Genomic DNA, 19,430 nt, shown 5'->3' on the forward strand with positions numbered 1-19,430 from the left:
TTCTATGAACCTGGGCCACAAAAACAAAACCACGATCGGGCCAGATATGGCATGCCATCACATAAACAGTGCATTCATTGCCAGACCTGACCCATATCTGGATGACATACCACTTAGCATGCCAGAAGTCAGCCAGCAGTGCCAGCTTGACACCAGATCCGGGCCAGACCTGTCTGCTATTTGGGCTGTACTGTGTATAGTGCAGATGGAGCACTGCTGACTATGACTGAGAAAATTGTCGGGTGGTGGAAGGAATACTTAGAGGACCTCCTTAATGGAGGAATCTGGGGATAAGGGGAACAATTCGCCTATCTCCGGGGGTCAGGTCACTGAGGCAATTAAACAACTCCTTGGTGCCAGAGCCCCTGGGGTGGATGAGGATTGCACTGAGTTCCTGAAGGCCATGGATGTTCTAGGGCTATCTTGGTTGACATGCCTCTACAATGTCGCGTGGAGATCAGGGGAGATACCTCTAGGTTGGCAGACCGCAGATCGGGATGGTGGTTCCCATCTTTAAGAAGGGGACTGTAGTGTGTTCCAACTATAGGGGGATCACACTCCTCAGCCTCCCTTGGAAAGTCTATGCCAAGGTGCTGAAAAGGAGAGTCTGGCAGATCCTGGCAGAGGGACACTGGACCAGCTCTTTATCCTCTCAAGGATACTTGAGGGTGCGTGGAAGTTTGCCCAACCAGTGTATATGTGCTTCGTGGACTTGGAGAAGGCATTCGACCGTGTCCCTCGGAGTGTTCTATGGGAGGTGTTTCCAGAGTATGGGGTGTCTGGCCCATTGCTACGTGCCATTTGATTCTTATAAAACCATTGCAAGAGCTTGGTCTGCATCGTCGGCAATAAGTCGGACTTGCCCTTCGTCACCAATTCTGTTTATAATTTTTATGGACAGAATTTTTAGGCGTAGCCAAGTGGGGGAAGGCTTTTACTTGGGTGGTCTAAGAATCTCATCTCTGCTTTTTGCAAATGATGTGGTTCTGTTGGCTTCATCGGGTGATGGCCTCCAGCTCGCACCAGAACAATGCAGAGCCAAGTGTGAAGTGGTGGGAATGAAAATCAATACCTCCAAACCTGAGGTTATGGTCCTCAGCCAGAAAAGGGTGGAGTGCCCACTGACTGTAAAAGTGAAGCTCTCAATTTACCGGTCGATCTACGCCCCTACCTTCACCTATGGTCAGAAGCTGTGGGTAGTGACCGAAAGAATAAGATCGCGGGTACAAGCAGCAGAAATGAGTTTCCTCTGAAGGGTGGCTGGCCTCTCTCTTAGAGATAGAATGACAAGTTCAGGCATTTGAGAGGGGTTCAGAGCAGATCTGCTGCTCCTCCACATCGAAAGGAACCAGTAGAGGTGGTTCAGGCATCTGATAAGGATGCCTCCTGGGCCTCTCCTGGGTGAGGTGTAAGATCCCGGATAAGTGGAAGAAGATGGATGGATGGATAAATGGAGACTAATTGATATGAGAGCATGAGGGTGGGAATGGATGTTTGTATCTGTGTGTGCCTGTATGTCTGTGTCTATATGTCAGGTTGGGCATCAGACGCCACCTCTCTGGGGACATCTCAGGCCCTCCAAGGTTTGGAGGCCTATCTCCCCCCACCACTTCCCCTGCCGGTGGCAGACGCCCTCAGACATCGGTGCGTTGGTGGTTCTTTGTGTCCGGGGATGGGCGCCCATGTACACACCGGCTCACTCCTTGGTGGCTGCTTGTCGGGGCCTGGAGCCTGGGGCTCGCTCGGGCCACTTCGGGGGTGGGGTGCCCTCAGCCTCTGGGGCTGGGTCACTCTGGCACAGCTTGCTGCCGGCGGAGCTCATGGGCACGTCACTGCAACCCCCCCCCCCGGCTTCTGCTCCGCGGCTGCTGAGTGACCCCTCATCTGGGACTCTCCTCAGCTCTTTCTGGGATAGTGACGCGGCTGCCCCTCTGTTGGTCTTCCTTGGTCTCCCACACCCTCTAGCAGATCATTACATGAAGGAACCTTTTAAAAACAAGCGCGTTCATGCTCACAGGTGTACACACGGGTACTCACACACACAAACTACACCCTTTTTGGCTCCTACCTCAAAGCACACTGTGCGCTATCGATATTACGTGCTGCACAATAATGTTTAATATTTAGTATTTACTGTTATATTCCCATATCTCATCGTGATGTTTTTTATTGTATTGCTCTCGTTTTCTTCTGCTTGTTTTCTTTTTTCTTTCTCAACAGGTGATCCAGGTGATTGATATATGTATTTTTTTGTCTGCTTATTTAGTTGGTTTTTGTTTTTTTGCCCTTTATCCCCGTCCCTCTTCTCCGCAGTTTTTTTTCTCCCCCTCTTCCTTTCTCCCTTTTCTTTTCCTCATTCAAGTCTGTCCCGTATCTAGCAAGTGAAAATAAAAAATAAATAAAATAAACAATAAAAGGTGAATCAAATAGACCATTACGGCAAGACTGAGATGGTCAATTTGGTAAAGTAAATCCGTTGGGTATCTTTCCTCACCTTTAGACAATAATTCTGATGGCAAAAGAACCAAACGGGACAGGCAAAAAAAAGGAGACTAATTGATGATACATGAAGAAAATACCACAGAGGAGGGGATGTTTATATCTGAATTCTGTCCTCTACCTGCTCTTTATTGTCTGATGTTTCACTTCTTGGAAAGTGACTGGAAGTCGTCGTCATTCTAATTAAAAAAAAAAAGAAGAAAGAAATAATTTCCAAATCAACAAGAGATTTCAAATCATAGTTTGAATATGATGATTATAGCAAAAATAAAATGTGTATTTACTTAGTAGGCGATAACTCAATGATTGAGTAGGGGTCAATTTTGTTTTTCAAACTGCAACGCAGCCCGACATAGTAATGAGTATCCTGCTCTTCCGATTTAGCTGGAACATTTTTACCAATGAAATCAGGATAAATCTGTGGAGACAAGTAACAAATAGCTTCACATTTTATACATTTACATAAAGAGGTTATAATTCAGATGAAAGAGAACAGTGCAGTGGCTAAAATAACATGAGTTTGGGATACGGAGGAATGGATTAATGTGAAGAAAAACAAGGTGTTCAAGGGGCATTAAAAAAAAAAAAATTCAGCTGTTAATGCAGCAGAATGTTTTTTGTTTCTCATTTTGTACCTGCTGTTTGTTGCCCAGTGTTGCACTTCTTGAAGGCTGGTTTGAAATCCTCTTTTTTCTGATTTGTAAAAAAAGAGCAAATATATATATGTATTGTGTGTATATATGTATACACACACACACACACACACACACACACATATATATATATATATATATATATATATATATTGAAGGATATAAAAAAAACAACAACAGCAATAGAATAATATTAAACACAAAGTGAACCCGTCTTCCTTCATTAAATAGGTTCTTTTAGATGTTAAGGAGGAATTGACTTAACCAGGCTGGCGGAGAATGAAGACAACCGGACACCTGCTGCAGATGGGGAATCAGTGAACTTTTATTGAGACAGAGACAACCTCTCAACACAGCTCACATCAGGAGATTCCTAATATTTGCTGTGAGGATGGGTATATATTCTCTAAAACTTACAGGAGGGGGTTGTGAGGAAAGTGCTGCATTAGCAGAAAAACAACTCCATAAAAGGAAAGCGGCCTTGGGTGTTCTTCGCTTGCAGATATCTTTCGCCTGCAGGATGAGGCGATCGCTTCTTATCGCTCTCAAGGCCAAAGTCGTGAGCACACATTTTTATTACACAGTTGCACAGTAACTTTAAAGCTGAACAATATTTAAAGCTGAATAATGTTTGATCAGATTATATTTTCTTCAAATCCCCCTTTTGACCCATCTTAAATGGGTCAACACACAAAAATAAGTAACATTCAAAGGAACACAGAGACGTGTCGAAGCCTGGCTCGAAAAACTCCTCGGGTCTTATCATTTGTCTTTATCTGTCATTGCAGATGAGGAGAAAAGAGTCCAGGCACCACCCTGCCCAGGGGTCGGCTGCAAGCAGTCTCGGTTCCCGATGAAAGCAGTAACAGCTGTCCTGCACACACGGATACAACGAGTTAGTGCAACCAGGGTAGTGACACAAAATTAACAGTTCCTGTAACCCAGCAACCAAAAAACATAAGTAATGATAAAAATGTGGAGAGTACAGAGTATACTATAATAATGAGAGATATAAACGTGAAAATGTGAAAGAATAAATCAACCGTAAAATAAACTCAGAACGGTAACTGCTAAGGACATTCAAAAGTGAATATGGTAAAACGTGAGGAAGGGGTGTGGGGTTATGCCAATGGGAATGAGACCCAGGGCCAGGAAGCAAACAAAGACGCAACATCTCTGCCTGCCTGTCATTTCAGGGGGAAAGGGCCAAGACATGTTTACTTAGCTTTGGATGTCTTCTAATAGAGGATGATGGGGCAGAGAAAGGTGGTCCAGTTCCCCCCACCTCGCCAAGGGCGTGTTCTAGGAGTTAAAGAGCAACAACCTGCAATCTGTACCAAAAAATCTTCATAGTCCCACCGGAAAATCATAAGAGTAATAAACGATTCAGCACAACAGACAAGTATCATGTTCAGGTTTCTCCAATCATTAAATCACTATTATTGCCACAATTTGCTTTATTCACCCTTTGGGCAATGTTATTCCAAGAGAGAGAGAGAGAGAGAGAGAGAGAGAGAGAGAGAGAGCGAGAGAGAGAGAGAGAGAGAGAGAGAGAGAGAGAGAGAGAGCCCCTAATGGCCAGTTAGTGGGCTCTAGGTCAAACTGTCCCCAAATTTGTTATTTGTTATTATTACTTGTTTTCATGTCACTTGTCTGTTTTCTACTGCACCCCTCTCACCAAAGCAAAGCAAACATTAGCAGCACATTGACCGTAGTCAGGCATCCTCATTCCATAGGTGCTATAAAACATTTCCTGTAAAAGAATCACAGTTTTCAAGACAGGGTGTGTCTCCCCCAACACTCTCACCAGAATACAGTGTAATAGCATCCCCAACTCCTAACCCATAAACACCGTTTCTTCACACATCCGCCCAGAAATCCTGTAATAGAAAAACAAACTGTAACCCTGTAGGGAAGAAAATGTAAATGGTAACGCTGCGCAGTTACCTCTGTAAGCAACACAAGACACAAAAATGGCATTTACAGGTTCACTCATCCTCGAATATTTTGTCATCCTTCTACTCCTGTAAAAGAAACCCACATAAATTCATCCACCCTTTTATCCTATCTAGGTGGAGGTGGTTAACCTTGAGTCATGGTCAAGTCTTGTCATCTTTTACCAGTCAGTCCGTTTGTTTTTATTCCCAGTCTTTCATCCATTCATCCGTTCTTTGCTGATAGTGAAACCTGTCGTCGCATCTAGTTTCCACACTCAGCAAAATGACGTCATCTCAAAAAGAAACAAGAACTTGAGTTTGGATTACCTCGCTGAATCCTTTTTTAAACAGGGACTCTCGTTTCTAATTGTCCCCACAAGTGTTTCCTCCAGAACCCATTTCAATGCGGAGAAACTCACTTACAACAATTTTCTCGCCGACGTGTAATGCTTGTAATTTCCGATGTGCAGATCTGCTTAAAGAAAAGATTCACAAACAAAAATCAGTAAATATAAAACAAAATAAAATGAAAAATAACAAAAACAAAATGCAGACGCCCGGGTCTTAGGACTTGTCACTGAATATTCTTCCCATCAATAAAAATACCAACCTAAACCTACACAGAGTCAATTCAACACCACCTCAATCTTTTCATATTCATAAACCTATATGTTTTGCGTTCGTGAAACAAAATTGAACCATTAAGTAAGTTGAGCTCTTGAAATGTTTTAATTCTCTTAATTCTGCCAGTTTATTTCAACACTTATTCAATGACTTTTATTCAACTGCTACTTGGTCACTCGACTTTTACCTGTTCAAATTGCCTAGGGTTCAACAAAGTCTAGATCCCCGTTATCATGAAACTTGAACGGTGTACGATGATTTACTTACAGTAATTTAGAATCATCACTCAACCTAGCTCTACTACTGGCACTGCGTGACTTTTCTCACACTGGAAACCAGAATTTAGTACAGAACTTTAATGCCTCAGGCAATCGCGTTCAAGGGCTGCCCCCCCTTCTCTTCTTCTTTGTCCGTGTGTTCCTCCTTTATTAAATCTCCATCACAATGACGTGGCGCTCTGAAATAAAACTCACACTGTTAATTCCTCGTTTTCACTCTGCCCCACTGCTCAGAGTGTTTTCTTTTCTTTTTAGTGTAGAGTAAACAATTAAGTCGAGGCCTTAAGCCCCAGATATCTCGCACGGGCATCATTTTCATAACCAAACCGCTCCGGACTCTGCTCCCCAGACCACACAAATGCCCTCTGGGCTTATTATTATAGCAAATTCTGTATTTGACTTTGTTGTGTGCAGCATTGAGCCTTTGTCAGTAAAGCATTCTTCATTGCAGCAGCTGGAGCATTGTGTGTCACTTCTTAGTAAATTAAATCAACATTTTGATTTTAGTGCATGGGTATGTATCAGTTTTTACTCCCTCAACAAGTGCATAAGTGTTCATGTGTGTGTTTCCCTTCATTCTAAGTAGGCGCATGCAGAAGTGTGTGTTCGTGTGTTGGTATATGTTTGTGTTCATCACCTTCCTGTTCTGTAGTTTAGGTAAACCAGCGGCCTGACGCATGGCCTAGGGTCCTCCCCTCCTCTTTGGGTCTGTTTTCATCCGTTGTTGCAGCTGCCTGCATCTTCTCCTTGTACCTTGACCCTTTTGCTTCTGTATGGTCCACGGCCTTCTGCAGCTCTGCTGTTCGGCTCTTCTCAGAGGTCAGCATCCTTCTGCTCACCGTCCCTTTTCCTCCGGGCTTAATGCGCGTCTCGTCACAGCTCTGTCAGCTGACGCAGCCTGGGAATTTCCCCCGTGTAGTGAAACGGGCTTTAGGTTTAGTGCTCTCCGTCTCTGCTGCATGAGATCACTCTTTTGCAGCACTGTTGACATCCTCAAGTTGTTGTTGTGAGTCCAGCTGCTGTGGCCTTCAGGGGTCAAAGGGTCAAAGATGGTCGCGGAGAGGGCAACGATGGTAGAGGGGAGGGTAGGAGTCCAGGTCAGCTTCGGCTCTCAGAAAAAACAAAAACAAAACAAAACAGGCGAACAGGAAAATGATGTTGTGTTGGCTGTGCTGTGTTGGCTGTGTTATCCCGAGAGGGGAGAAACAACGAGATCTCGTCTCCCCCCTTTTTTGTTTTTGTTTTTTTTTTTTTTTTTTTTTTTTCACCATATAATCAACTCATAACCCCTCAAGTTGACAGGACAACACAGGTACGTGTTAAAATTCTTAAGATCCTGTTTAGAAACCTAAAAAGGAATTTCCTATCATTCAGTAGTCATTTGTCTTAAACAATCAACAAAAACATGTCCCAAGTCGACCCTTTTAACCACTAAATTTGTCGTGTCCTCACTTAATCCTCAGACCAGTGTCTTTGTCTTTTGACGTTACGTTGTTGTCCTGCAACCCAAAGCGTTTAATTGTCAGTAATGTATAAACTATATCATTTAAAAACAGGTGTATGTTAAGTGTCGCTACTTTAACCTTGCATGTACGTGCACATGTATGTAAGCTGTTTCTTCATTGCATGTATGGGTGCGTCTGTATATGGGTTACTTTAACTTTTTCTCAAACGAGGCATTTCTCTAACACGCACATGTGTCTGTTCCTCACCCTTCTCATATCTTTCTCTGGTTGTGTGTGGTTTTATTTGTTTCAGTGATTTACCAGGAACATCTTTTCCTTTTCTCCATGTCTTCCGCCAGAGGTTAACACTGGTGAGATTCAGGGACACAGCACCCAGAGCAGTTCAGCGAGAAAAACCCGCCTCAAACTACATTCTCTCTTTTTTGTTTTACCGGGAGGGGTGAGGACAACTCTGGTGTCCAGCCGTGAATTTTAGCCAAAGCTTGGCCTGTCTTCTGCTGCCGTACTCAGGCTTCCAGGTTAAGAAAAAACACCTGTATGAAGACACTAAACATACATTTAGTATTTGTATAAACATAACTGCCTAAATCATTGAACTCTTGAGGAGGGTGTATTTCAGAATCAGAATCAAAATCAAAAACTTTATTGTCATTGTCATGAGACCGACGACATTAAGAATGGTCCCCGATCATTGCATCATCCCTAGTAATATCAAATATAAAAAAACAATAAAATTCAATCAATAAAATAGATAGAATACTTAAAATACTAAGTATTCTCACCGTCATGCTTCAGACCGTGCATAGATTAACACAAGAGTGGCATGGTGGACATTTTTGTAGTATTCAGATGTGTTATTGCAGTTGGATAACAGCTGTGTTTGAGTCTATTAGTCCTTGCTCTGATTGCCCTGTACCGTCTGCCTTAGGGCAACAGTTCGAACAGGGAGTGGCCAGGATGTGAGGTGTCTTTTATGATGTTTTGGGCCTTTTTAAAACAGTGGGCGTTGTTTGACTCTTTACTAACTTTAAAACCCCACCATAACAATTTCTCACTGACAAACTTCTATGCATCCATTTAAACATGCGAAGCCAGCACAAAATCACACACATACCCCTACAGCAAAGCTTTAACATAACCACAATGCAACTCCTCCCTTAAACGGGAGAAATCACCCTGAATCAACCAACTCTATATAAAACGTCAAACAAAGATAAACCACAAACATTTCTACACTTCTGTGTCTTCCACGCAGCACAATAGGCAGAAAAACACCGATTACTCACAGTCTACAACAAAAGAAAAACCTGCTCTTTTCACAACTCTCACAGCTAAAGTCAAAACTCTTACCCAGTGCCTCTGAAATAATAAAAAAATCACCAAATACTCGATTACTCTTTTCACTCGCTCCCTCTCACTCCCTTCTTCCTCACACAGCATACACGCTCGCTCCCGCGGACCCGCTCGGCCCCGCGGGCTCACTCGGCCCCCACCTTTTTCCTCTCACAGAGACAGAGAGAGAGACCCTTTTCCTTTTTTTTATTTCTCCAGCACACATACACACACAGAATCCCAACTGAGAGAAAGAGGGAGAGAAGAGAAAAGAGTTGTAGAGAGGAAGTTTTTTTAGCAGGAGTTTCAGATCTAACAGATTTATACAACTTATTTACACACACCGGTAATTTATGTTCTATTTATTGATTTTAAAGGAGAATTTGGGCCAGCTGGGTTTCTGCCTCTGTTAGGCACTAACAGCTGGGGCGCTGCTTTAAAGGTGAGTCAGCACTGAAATATCCCTTCAGGTGTTACCAGGCTTCTACCAAACCGGAGTCTGGCGGGTAACCTTGCCTAGAGCTTCCTGATAGGGGTGCTAGTTGGTTGTCACCTTGTTCACACGTCTCATTCACACTTCATACATTACCTGCAGTCACTCATTACCCTCCTTATGTATGTAATAAATGTGTAAAAAAATTCTATGTGTGGTGTATTATTTTAACCAAAAGAGGAACCTAGTTCCTTTAATTGTGTAATCTGTGAACAACGGAGAACCAAACTGTCCTGCCCAGTGTTCCACAGCAAGCATTCAGCGTGTATTTATGTGTGTCCAATATCAAACAGAACATCAAAACATTTAAAACACTAAAATCATCGGGGTTTTAAGAAGAGATCCGTTTTCTCCTATTGATCAAAGGGACCCCTCCTTTGGACTCCAACCAGTACTTCTCCTTTTTAAGTTTTAGAGGATCTTTTCTAATAAAGTCCTCTGGGCCTTCCTAACCCTTCTGTAGTTTAGAGAATATTACTAAAAAATATTCTCAAGGCCTTTAACCTTTTAATTTGTTTAGAAAGGCGTTACTAATAAACCCTTTCAAGGTCCCAGACCTGCACTGAGGTATTTATCCGACACCGGAGAGCAACCCGTCGGCTGCAACCGTGGTCAGACCTCAGTTCACTCTTATCTTTATTCACTTATTCACTTATTTCTTATTCACTTATCTCTTATTCACTTGTCTGATTCTCAACAAGCCTTAAGTAAGCCAGACAATTTTGGTTATGAATTACTAGGAGTTTGGACACTAAGTATTTTTATAATGTTCAATATAGCAGAAATAAAAGGTCTGCTTACCTTGTTTTTGTGTGCACACAGCTTTTGTCCAAACTCCGTTCACTCAGACCACGGCCGATTTCCTCCCATCCGTTCCAGTTGACCTGGAGCGCATCCTGTTCGTGACGCCAATTGAAGGATATAAAAAAAACAACAACAGCAATAGAATAATATTAAACACAAAGTGAACCCGTCTTCCTTCATTAAATAGGTTCTTTTAGATGTTAAGGAGGAATTGACTTAACCAGGCTGGCGGAGAATGAAGACAACCGGACACCTGCTGCAGATGGGGAATCAGTGAACTTTTATTGAGACAGAGACAACCTCTCAACACAGCTCACATCAGGAGATTCCTAATATTTGCTGTGAGGATGGGTATATATTCTCTAAAACTTACAGGAGGGGGTTGTGAGGAAAGTGCTGCATTAGCAGAAAAACAACTCCATAAAAGGAAAGCGGCCTTGGGTGTTCTTCGCTTGCAGATATCTTTCGCCTGCAGGATGAGGCGATCGCTTCTTATCGCTCTCAAGGCCAAAGTCGTGAGCACACATTTTTATTACACAGTTGCACAGTAACTTTAAAGCTGAACAATATTTAAAGCTGAATAATGTTTGATCAGATTATATTTTCTTCAATATATATATATATATATATATATATATATATATATATATATATATATATCAGATGAATACTATTGATCTGAGTGAGATAAACGTATTGCTCACCTAACACACCAGCAGACAATGACAGGTATTAAAAGGAGCAGAGCTGCAGAAACTCCTGCAGCTGCTGGTGTCCATGTTCCTGTGATACTTTGGACAGTGAGAGTCTTTGGAGCAGAGCTGATATCTTTGTTGGTTTTCACAGCACAGGAGTAGCTTCCTGCATCCTCCCTGCTGACTGGGTCTAGGATCAGATGTTTGTTCTGGTTCTCTCTCGGGGTCAGAGGTCGACTGTTCAAGTACCAAATGTAGTTTGTGTTGTCAGTCAGAGGACAGCTGGTACTGCAGGTCAGTGTGACTCTCTGACCCTCTGTCACCACTGCAAAGGGACTCATCTTCACTCTCAGCTCTGAAAGCAAGAAATCAGGGTAAGTGTTAATTTTTAGTCCAAACGTTTATTTCTGCACCACTACAGTTTTCCCTGATTTTTAATTGTCAAAATGAAGATATTTTGGAATTGAAATGAGACCTTTATGGTTTGGAAGTGCAGTTCTTGTGAATGCAAATATGCAAATAAAGAAAAGAAAAAAAGGATTCCATTAGCCAGAAATGTTATTATTCCAAATTTAACAACAGTATTTTTGTTTCTTTTTTTCTGACCTTTTTTAAAGTAATGTATGCTCATGGATGTCAAGTATGGAATGCCAGGACTGCCATAATGAATTAATTAAATACACCATTAAATAATTAATTAAATGTGGCAATAATTAATTAAAATTGGAATTAATTAATTAAATAAATAGTTATGACACATGTAATTAATTAATTATTGACACATTTAATTAATTATGTATGTATTTCACATTTTAATTAATTATTGACACATTCAATTAATTATTGACACATTTAATTAATTATTTAATGATATATTTATTTATTTCATTTTGGCAGTCCTGGCGCCTGGCTCTCATCTTGAAATAATTTTATCTGTCAGCCTCACCCATCAAACCCAGGGGGCGGGGTTAACGCTGATCGAGTCAAAACCATTGCTTTGGCCTGGTGGCCATTGTTTCTAGCACACAACAACCGGCATGTGGAAGCTAACAGAACTGAACTTTGAAAAACCCTGTTTGTGTGTCACCAAATACCGTTTTAATATTTTTTTAGCAGAGAATGTAGTGGTTTAATCTTCATGTGTCTGGTCGGTTTGTCAAGATACAGCCTCTTTGCAAAAGTGCTGCGATGATTTCGGAGATGTCTGCCCAGTCTCACGGCAAAGCGTGGGATAGACCCGCTCGCCTCGCAAGCAATCGAGCTATTATTACCGCCGACAAAGTGCAGGCCCCGGTACACAGCTGTATTAACCCCCGCTGACTTCTTTTACTGAGGTTATATTTATCGATGTTTTATTTCCTGATGTTCTTATGTGTCCTACGTGTTTCAGTCGCCAATTCTGAATTATAACTAACATTAAAAACATGTTTAAGGAGGAGAGAGAGCAAATAAATCTGTTTAACATCTGATCTTTGGGTTTTTGTTCAGTAATCAGCGTGACCTGTGTATAAACACATAAAAGAGATAACGTTGGTGTTTCCGTCATGTAGTAACTGCTGGCTTTAACTGTACAAAGGTTGTTCGACACTATGAAACACATACAGACTTCATGATGTTCGGCTAATATTTTTATTGTGAATATTAATCATGCTGACCTCGCTCTGTACACCACGCAGCGAGGTCAGCATATCCACGATATCCTCAGCTCCATGAGTTAACACAGAGTTTCCCAGCTGACTATCTAACTTCCAACTATTCCAAAGACGTGAAAATATACAGCATAAAGAAAAGTGTAAGAGACCCAGCAGCAGATTAGAATAATAGTTATACATTTAATAAATCACCAAATGAATCCAAGAAACGAGCAAACCTGTTCCGACAATTTGAGTTTGTATTCCCTCAGCTGCAGACTCGCTGCTGTTTAAATGTTTGAAAAGGAAGATTAGATATAAAAAACGTCAAACATAGACTCAGTCTGCCTTCACATTTGATATAAGGCCAGCACGTATAGTGGATGTGTCCTGTTTTAAGATCATACATGTAAAATTGTTGTCTGACCTCCGTCGATCCAGCTGCTCAGAGTCCGTGGTTACCATGGTTACTGCATAAGCAACTATAATGTTAAAAGCGGGCACTGAGGAAACCTACCGGCAGCATGAGTGTTTATGTTTTTCATTGCAAAAGAACTGTCTGAATGGTTAACTGAAGTTAACTTGGATAAATTATAGTTAAAGAGTATCACAGATAACGCCTACGTGAGCTGTGTGACTGTTCACCACTACACTGAAATCAGCAGGCTATTACTGAAATACATGTGCTATATCATAAACTATTATATAAATAGGGAGGTCCTATTAACATGTTTAGTTTTAAAGGACACCTTCCTGCCTTTAGTCTCCCTCATGAGCAGTATTAGTTTTCTTCTAACATCCAGAAGTCTGCACGATGTGTTTCATAGTTTGTAACAAACCTTTGACAGGTAAACATAACATGACCGAAAAAGCAAAAAAAAAAAAAAAAAGAGAGAGAGAAAAAAATCACATTCTAACAGACAGCTGGTGCTTAGAATACAGTTGAATAACTATTAAAAAACAGATGATATAATATTTCTGTCCAGGTTGCAGACTTCATGATGAACATGCCGTTGCAAACCCTGCTCCTCCCGGTGGAAATGTGCCTTCTCTTTCCTTTTAAAAGTCAGTTTAATCTCAAAATTCACTGTTAAATCCAAAACACACCAGATAAAGAAAAGCGAATAGTTCAGTCTAACACATGTGCCAGTGAACCATTAAACGTCTGTGAAACTATGCAGTTATGAAACGTAACTTTAACCTCAGCCAAACCGATTTGCTCAGTTGTAAATAAAACAGCGAAGTAAACGTGACCCGACAGACAGAAGCTGAACGAATGAAGTCCAGCGTTTAACCACTGAGAGCTAAAACTCAGCTGAGGTTTCAAAGCTGTGTGCCGGTGATTGGACATCAGCCGCTGATGAAGCTGGTTCGCCTATAAAGTGCTCTGTAAGGAAACAAGCTCCAGCAGCTCTGCGCTCAGGGAAAACACTATATTTACTTATCTTGTGCAGAAAAATGCGCTGACATTGCGTTATATCGAGCACCGGCTGCCCAGTTAAACTGTGACTATCACCAGGTAACGTAGGCGTGTTTCTTGAATTAGCAGCAGGTGTTAAACAGCTGACAGATGAGGAGGAGGATGCATGCAGGTAAACTGAGGGTCTGTTGAGCTGATCGCTGGTTTCGTGAGAAAAATGTCAGCTCATTCTTTATGTTACAGAAACACAAGACCAGGCGGAAAGAGACGATCGTTCGGTGAAAATGAGAATCTGCGAATGCAACATGTGGAACACGGAGAGTGGAATATGTAAACAAACCGGTTAACGTAACCCCCTGGGTGCACTCTGCATGCTGACTGTTAGCAGAGCTAGTGAAATATCTGAAAACATCTGAGCACAAACATGTTCTATGTTGACAACCTGACCAGACATACGTCGCGACATTCGCGGCTAAAACACTGTTAAAAGTGTAGCTGGTGACAGAAAAACGGGGTATTTTAAAACTACACCACCACCATTGCTGCCTGTGATTTGATCTGCATTCTGGGATACCTGGCTGCCCCAAGTCTACACAAGCAATCGATTATCTAGGATCGACCTGTTTTGACTTACTTTGCACGGCAACCAATCAAATGTTAGAGAAGCTGCATGGGCAGCGTTAACCCCGCCCCCTGAGTTTGATGGGTGAGGCTGACAGATAAAATTAATTCAAGATGAGAGCCAGGCGCCAGGACTGCCAAAATGAAATAAATAAATATATCATTAAATAATTAATTAAATGTGTCAATAATTAATTAATTGCATGTGTCATAACTATTAATAAAATTAATAAATTCCAATTTTAATTAATTATTGCCACATTTAATTAATTATTTAATGGTGTATTTAATTAATTCATTATGGCAGTCCTGGCGTTCCATAGATCAAAATGTCATATGATGAAATGTGAGTCCTTGATGTAGCTTGAACAAAATAACAGAATCTAGGTTGTTCAAATAAAATCCATGAACACCAAAGCAAAAAATAAAATAGACACATGAATGCATGTTATAAAATAGTAAAACACATTTTTTTCTGCAAAATAAGTACTAATTAATACAATACTCTTCAAATTTGCAAAAAACTTAAGTGAATTCAGTTTCAATAGATAAATCCTAATTTTCTTGTAATGAGGTTTTGATTTGTAGCATCTTCACTTAAATCTGAATATTTCTTCCACCTCTGCTCCTGTTCAGACATTAATGAGTAAAGTCTGTTGAATAAGGAGTTTAGATTTACCTGTGACAATCAAAAAGACTCCAGGCAGATCAGACTGTGTCCATCTTTTATGATCTTTGTTGAATCTGAATGTGTATCCTCCTGAGTCATTCTTCTTCAGGTTGTTGATGGTCAGGATGTGTTGGTTCTTCATGGTGTCCTGATACTCCACACCACCTGCAGCCTCAATCAGCTCTTCAACTTCCACTTTATCTTTTCTCCATTTTTTACTCCAACATTTAAACTCTGGCTTCATGTTGTCAGGATGTGAGTATTCACTTGTGATGTTCACTGAAGATCCTTCCAGAGCACAGATTCTCCTGCTGACATAATTCACTCTCCAGCAGTTTTTATCCTGAACACCTGAAATATAGATGGAAGATTTAAAGTTGTTTGATTGGTCTGTGTTTCAGCGCTTGATAGTTTGACACTTACAAACTTCCTTAGATAGAAGATATTTGTGGTCTTTAACTGCACAAGACAATGTGCCAGTTGAAGAGTTATGAGTGGAATAATCTTGATTCTCATAATAGTTTCTTTTGTTGTGGTAACACATGTTGGCAGTTTGATGGTCAGTCAGGTTACAGCTGGTGTTACAGGTCAGTGTGACAAACCCTGATGTGGAAGAAGCTCTTTGAACATGAACCTCTGTTGAAAAGAATAAAAACACTTCTTGTTACTATGCATAGTTATATTTAAAGAGCTCATATAATTCATATAAAAGATAGTTATAAGAAATCTGAATTTAGAGGTTTGGTGGAGATGTGTTTAATAAACAGTGTGGATTTTTTTCTTTTTTTTTTACCTCTCGGATATGTGATGGAGCATGACTCATTCACTAATGTCTGATTGTGGGAAGATATGTTTCCATAAGCATAAGTCACACTGAAGCATGTTTGTGTGATGGACTCTGAACACAGAGAAATAATATTTAATATTTGTACTGAGAGAATTATTACAGGGCTTTGCATAATGTTTTGTAACAGAATGAGCATCATGACTCACCCACAGAGACTTGAGGGGCTCTGAGATGCTCGTAGCCTTTGACAGCACAGGAGTATGTGACTGCTTCCTCACTGCTGAGCAGCTCTTGGTACCAGGGAGACCAGTCCTCATAGAGAAACTCTCTGTTCTTGTACCAGATGTAGGCTGCAGGCTTTTCAGTCAGAGGACAGCTGCTGCTGCACATCAGTGTTACTGTCTGTCCCTCTGTGGCAGGAATCACCTTTACCTGCAGCTCTGAGAGGATGATGGAGAACAACTTATACAATGATGTCATTTGGAAAGTTATTAATGAGTAAAAGTCACTGTACCTGCAACAACTTGAAGAGTAATTCTGTTGAGCCAACAGTGTCCTGGACTGTCTGTAGTCTTCATACAGCAGTAAGCGTTTGCATCACTCTCTCTTAGATCATTGATGGTTAAAGTTGGGTTTTTCTTATCAGAGATGTTGTACGTTACACGTTGTCCATCCACAGAGAGCTCACTCTGAACATAATTTCCCTTCCATTGGATAGTGAACCATTTTCTGCTTGAAGTCAGATGTTGATGTGAGCAGTGCAGATCCACTGATGAACCTTTGAGAGCACAGATCCTGGTTTCTCCTCCATTAACACCTTTAACAGAAACTTTTACTAGCAAATGTACTTATTGTCTTATCACAATTAACTGTGTTTTTTGTTCTTCCTACAAACCCAAATACCAAAAAGTTGGGACAGTATGGAAAACTGAGAAAAAATTAAAAGAAAATACTGATTTATAAATTTACTTTGATCTTTATTTCACTGCAGACGATATGAACACAAAATATTTCATGTTTTGTCCGGTCAACTTCCCTTCATTTGTAAATATACATTCTTTCCTGTCATTTGGACCTGCAACACATATCAAAAAAGGTTGAGGCAGGAGCAATTTTTGGCTCGTAATCAGGAAAATTGGTTAAATAATGATGTTATTTGAAAAAAGTGATGTCAACAGGTAATTGTAATTATGATTTGGTACAAAAACAGCATCCAAGAAAGGTCTAGTCCTTTAAGAGCAAAGATGTGCCAAGGACCGCCAGTTTGCCAACAAACAGTCTTGGACAAGTTACTTGAAAAACGTAATTAGTAACTAATTACTGAATACTTCTTTTTTGAAATGTGTTGCAAGAACCAAAATTGGAATGTGTTTTTATTTTGACAAAAATGATCAAATTAATGAGTAACACATTAAATAATGCTCTGTTGTATTGTTTTCAGTATAATACACAGCAAAGACAATTTAACAAAGTACTGTTTTCAGTTTGATTTTAATTAACATACTGTCCCAACTTTTTCTTATTTGAATTATTTTAGAATGTAAATTTAGTTTTTTCTATGTTTTTTATAAGGATGTATAAATGATTACTCATACCTGAAATGTAGAAGATGAAACAGACAAACACATTTTGAAAATCTGTCAGCAGCATGGTGGTCGGAGTCCAGCTTGCAAGCATAAAGCTGACAGTAGCAGACAATGAAAAGTAGACACAATTATCTCACAGGCTGTAACTGACGGAAAAATAGGAGGACTGACATGAATGTTTTATGTTCAGCGGTTTGGCACACAAAGCCCCTCTGTGCTAAACATGAATGCCCTTCCTCTTTGGTTCTTCTTTTGTCTGCAGGAAAAACAATATGGTTTAGCTGTCTTGCCCTGAACATTTTAGATGTTCAGGTAACTTTCAGTTAGTGTTTCTATTATTCCTCTACATTTATGTATATATGCTGTATATATTTATTATTTTTTCTAAAACTCTCCTGCTCAAACCTGATGGAGTGTAATAAAAATCATTTCACATTTGCCAAAAGTTAAATGATTCTCCTGTCAAAATGTTTATGCAAACATTATTACAAGGCACATTTACAGCCTGTTAAATAATAATGATAATAATAATAATAATAATGATGATAATACTGACCATTTTGAAAACATCACCATTATAAGACACCCGTATAGCTTGTTCTGCTCTTCAGCAGTTTGTGGTCTGCCCACCGCAGGCTGCCATTATCACAGCTCATGATCTCAGCAGCAGTCTGTGCTGCTGAGATCATGGACATTTGGTTAGCGCTTGCAGGTTATGTTTTCAGTAATATTTTCCACTGAACCCTATTATTCTCTTAAAGTTAGCTATGACTAGAGTTCTCTCTGCTAGAAACTGATTGCAATCACATCAGTGCACATGAAAATGTGTGTGTGTGTGTTGCAGATGAAGTGCCATGCCAACATTACATTTAATGTTCTGTTTCATGTACATTACACTCATTCTGTTTTTCAGTGGTCTGAACCTTATTCGAGAAGCTGGGTGAGGAGTTTACAAGTGAAAAGCTTTTGTCTCTGCTTGTCACCACAACTAAATTCATTTGTAAATCAGGTTAGTTGTCTGTATACTGTAATCTGTATTTGTAATTGCCATATTTTGTAAATCCAAATTTTCAACACAGTTTATACACACACACATCATATGTTTAAATATATACCAGTGGCAAAGGGAAGCGCTAAGTGGCAAAACTTACTAGTGACAATGTCCCAATAATACAGGAATAAACTATAAAATGAGGATACAATGAAAATGAAATGAATAATGAAATAAAAATCACTAACAGCAATCAAACATACATAGAGTGCTTCTGTGGTCACAACGGCCTGCCATGTTGTGGTTATTTGTTGATACTTGAGTGCAGAGCTTTTCCATATTATTCAGTTGGGTCAACTGAAACATTTTTTTATGCTGGTAATACCAGCGCATTCTGTTAAATTCAGAATTTAATTCAAAATCCTGCTCCTCACATACAAGGTCTTAAATAATCAGGCCCCGTCTTATCTTAACAACCTTGTATCACCCCATTAGAGCACTTCGCTCTCACACTGCAGGCTTACTTGTTGTTCCTAGAGTATTTAAAAGTAGAATGGGAGGCAGAGCCTTCAGTTTTCAGGCCCCTCTTCTGTGGAACCAGCTTGGATTCGGGAGACAGACACTATCTCTACTTTCAAGATTAGGCTTAAAACTTTCCTTTTTGCTAAAGCATATAGGTGACCCTGAATCCTCCCTTAGTTATGCTGCGATAGACATAGGCTGCTTGGGGGATTCCCATGATGCATTGAGTTTTTCCTTTTCAGTCACCTTTTTCACTCACTATGTGTTAACAGACCTCTCTGCATTGAATCATATCTGTTATTAACCTCTGTCTCTCTTCCACAGCATGTCTTTATCCCGTCTTCCTTCTCTCACCCCAACCGGTCGCAGCAGATGGCCCCGCCCCTCCCTGAGCCTGGTTTTTCCCTTCCACTGTCACCAA

The 19,430-nt window shown here is 40.5% G+C and overlaps 1 protein-coding gene across 1 annotated transcript; it reads right to left on the bottom strand.

Moving 5' to 3' along the window:
- Window positions 1–2,171: 2,171 nt before the first annotated feature.
- LOC146572185 (uncharacterized) lies at window positions 2,172–17,560 on the bottom strand. The gene is made up of 9 exons (XM_085278474.1): window positions 17,506–17,560; window positions 16,425–16,727; window positions 16,117–16,350; window positions 15,917–16,021; window positions 15,547–15,759; window positions 15,133–15,474; window positions 10,791–11,136; window positions 3,135–3,192; window positions 2,172–2,917 (listed from the first exon to the last, which is right to left on the bottom strand). Exons 1-9 carry the CDS (start codon window positions 17,558–17,560, stop codon window positions 2,780–2,782), a joined length of 1,794 nt encoding a protein of 597 aa, XP_085134600.1. The 3' UTR covers window positions 2,172–2,779.
- Between the last annotated feature and the right edge of the window lie 1,870 nt (window positions 17,561–19,430).

This window comes from Mchenga conophoros, linkage group LG6 (genome assembly GCF_057382185.1).
Source record: "Mchenga conophoros isolate Kocher_MC1m ecotype Shallow Benthic linkage group LG6, M_conophoros_male_GT1.1, whole genome shotgun sequence".
Taxonomy (NCBI): domain Eukaryota; kingdom Metazoa; phylum Chordata; class Actinopteri; order Cichliformes; family Cichlidae; genus Mchenga; species Mchenga conophoros.